Raw genomic sequence first — 2,985 nt, 5'->3', positions numbered from 1 at the left:
ACATACATACATTTGAAACCGACTATTTGTCAGAGATTTAGTCATGTAAACTTCAAAAGCATTTAGAATAATTTGTATGAGCACTCTTATTTATCAGCCAAGTTGAATGGAATTCTTTAAGGCCTTTGATCTCATAGACACATGACATGTAAAATATATATTCATATACACTCATACAAACAAAATTTTGGAAATTTTTTAATATCTTTTTCGTCTCCTTTGAAAGAAGTTATAGAGCTTACCCTTAGGTGTTTATTTTTATCTCAGACCTTGTTAGAAAGAAGACAGTTTTTGAATATTTTTGAATATTTTGGATTATTTTAGCTGTGTATTTAAATTTTTGAATGATCCTGGGCCTGTTAGCATTTTAAATGTAATTTGAATATTAGCATTTTTATTAAGTTTAGCCATTTTCTTCTGCAAAATATCCAAAGGCTACCTTCTGTTGCAAATATACACTCCCAATAAAATCTGCTTTACAGATTAGATGACAGGCCCCAGGGGGTAGCCGCATAGTACCCAAGGTTTCTGGAATGGTCATGGTAATCAGAACTTGAATTTCATTTTCTCTTATACTATCCTGAAGCCTATGTAATGTTTTCATATAAAACCCTTGATGAATTATCTGCAAATCCCCTCATGGGTCTTGTTTTATCACTGAAAATAACATTAAGTCATCCAGATCTATTGAATTAGAATTTTCCAAATATTTGGCTAGAGCCTTTCATATGGGGGTTAAAGTTTGAACTGGAAAGCCGGATGTTGTACGGTTTTCATTTTTAAAGGGGTTGTTTTCACTCAATAGACTAGGAGAAGATAGTGCAGGGGCTAAAGGAGAGGTTGTTATAGGCATAGGAATCTCATATTTATGTCAAAAGTTTGCTTTTGTTTCCTGAAAGGTTCTAAGACAGATTTTTATCAATATCCACATGGAAAATCCATTTGCAGGAATATGAGAGCCTTGCCCATGTTCCTTTAGCAATAGTTTACCAACACATTCCCAAGTTTCCACATTGAGGATGCCTTCCTCAGTGACCCAGGGCCAGTATTTTTTTTTAGAGGTTTTTGCTATAGGGCACGTGCACTTGCCAGACAGACAGATAGAGAGAGAGAGACAGAGAGACAGAAAGCGAGAAATCATCCCCCAGGTGGGATGGTCACTCCACAATCCCTTCTCCTCCATTCTCCTCTCGGGATCTTGGGCACGCACACACACACACCTGGCATGAGTTTTAAGCCACTGGGTCCGGGATGCAAACCACGGACGACTATATGGGAGTCCAGTGACATAGCCATTATGCTAACTGCTGGTCCCCAGGGCCAGTATTTTAAAATCCATTCCAATATTTCAATAATCTTTTGTGTCCATATAGAAGCCCCTTCTTGCTTCTGCAAACATTTCAATAAGGTAACATAATGAGTTAAACTAGATGAATTCTGCCCCATTGTTACTGAGTCTTAAAAGCAAATCCTCAGGACCAGCAGTTGATGTAATGGCTATGTCACTGGCTCCCATGTAGACGACTGCAGTTCGAGTCCTGGCCATGGTGGCTTAAGCTCTCACCAGGTATGTGTGTTTGTGCCCAGGATTCTGAGAGGAGAATGGAGAAGGGATTGTAGCATGGCCATTCCTGCCCCGCAGGGGGGTGATTTTTTACTTTCTTCTCTCTGTCTCTCTCTGTCTTTCTGGTGAGCACACATGTCCTATAGTGAAAACCTTTAGAAAATAGAAACGAAGCAATTTCTCACATCTAGGGTCACGATTCACTTAATATAGTACGTGCATTGTTACTCATGATTACTGAGTCTTTAAGGTCCCTGTTCAGGAGCCACTTGCCACGGACTTGGAAGCTCAGAGTGATGCACACACTGAAATACTCGTAGTCTAAATAAATTTAACAAAGAGAGGGAGCTGGGTATTTGAGAGAATTGAAATGCAGCCATCTCCATGTAGGTCACTGTGTTTAACTACCACTATAAGGTAAAACATAGAAGTAGTCAGCCTCATCCTCAGGCTGGAGGTTGAAGGGGGTCAAGTAGTGGTCAGCTTCAGAGCTCAAGCCCGAGAAGTGATCAGGGATCCTGTCGCCCTTGTGTCTTCCATTACTGTAAAGATACATCACATACCGAAGGGCTTTCCCTGGCTGCTGCCGGTACCACCCAATGTTGTAGTTGTTGTGCTCCCTGCTCAGAGTGCAGGTGAGCTTGGCCAAGGCTCCCAGGGAAGCAGAGGTAGATGGCGATTGAGTCAGCACAGCCTGGGAGAGGGACCCTGAAACACAGATACTTATTATGGCCTGGGTGGAGAACAGGGGGAGGACATTTCTCCTGTAGCTAGAGGTGGTGTCAGGATCAGAGGCCAGGATGCTAAGGATAATCCTGACCTGTGCAGTGGAGAACAAGGACAAGGAGGGAGAGTGTGGTCCAGGCCATGGTGCAGAGGCCCTGGAGCTGTGCTGAGGCAGACATACTGCAGGTCTCTCTTATATTTCCTCTAACCCAGAGCAGGTGTGAAAGGGGCCCTTAATGCAAATTTTGTCTTTGTCCACTTTCTATTCAACCCCCTTTCTGGGCCTGTGAGCTGCCCCAATGGCTGGTGTCAATTCAGAGAGGGAAGAGCTGGGTGTGGCCCGAGGCTCTGCAGGGTCCATAAGACCCAGCAGCTGGGCCCACTGAGCCCTAAACAGAGACCAGGAGGCAGGTGTCCAGTTTCCAACTGAGAGTCCCACAGACCCCTAAGTGCAGGCCCACAGTGCCCCCTGTTGCCCAAGGTAGGTCCATCATGTCTGTGAGCAGATGTCAGATGGTCCTTAGGGCTCCTGCCTGCCCTTGGCCTGTACTACTGCCCACTCTCTGCCCTAGGGCAAAGCAGAATGGTCATGAATCAGAGATGTGGGATGGGGATGGGTGATGGTGGTCCTCACTTGAGGAGGGGAAGGCACTAGGTAGCCTGGGCATTTGGCAGAGGGAGGTCAGGCCCAGGTA

General features: G+C 44.6%; 1 gene segment (V, D, J or C); it reads right to left on the bottom strand.

The window, feature by feature from the left end:
- LOC114005098 (immunoglobulin lambda variable 4-69-like) overlaps window positions 1-2,433 on the bottom strand; it is a 9,130-nt gene extending 6,697 nt beyond the window's left edge. Inside the window, 2 exon segments of the V gene segment in view lie at window positions 1,973-2,272; window positions 2,385-2,433. Of these exon segments, the coding sequence occupies window positions 1,973-2,272; window positions 2,385-2,433 (349 nt within the window).
- Between the last annotated feature and the right edge of the window lie 552 nt (window positions 2,434-2,985).

This window comes from Tupaia chinensis, unplaced genomic scaffold (assembly GCF_000334495.1).
Source record: "Tupaia chinensis unplaced genomic scaffold, TupChi_1.0 Scaffold142133_1, whole genome shotgun sequence".
NCBI lineage: Eukaryota > Metazoa > Chordata > Mammalia > Scandentia > Tupaiidae > Tupaia > Tupaia belangeri.
The sequence above is the reverse complement of the archived record's forward strand: the minus strand, read 5'-3'. Positions and strand labels throughout refer to the sequence as shown.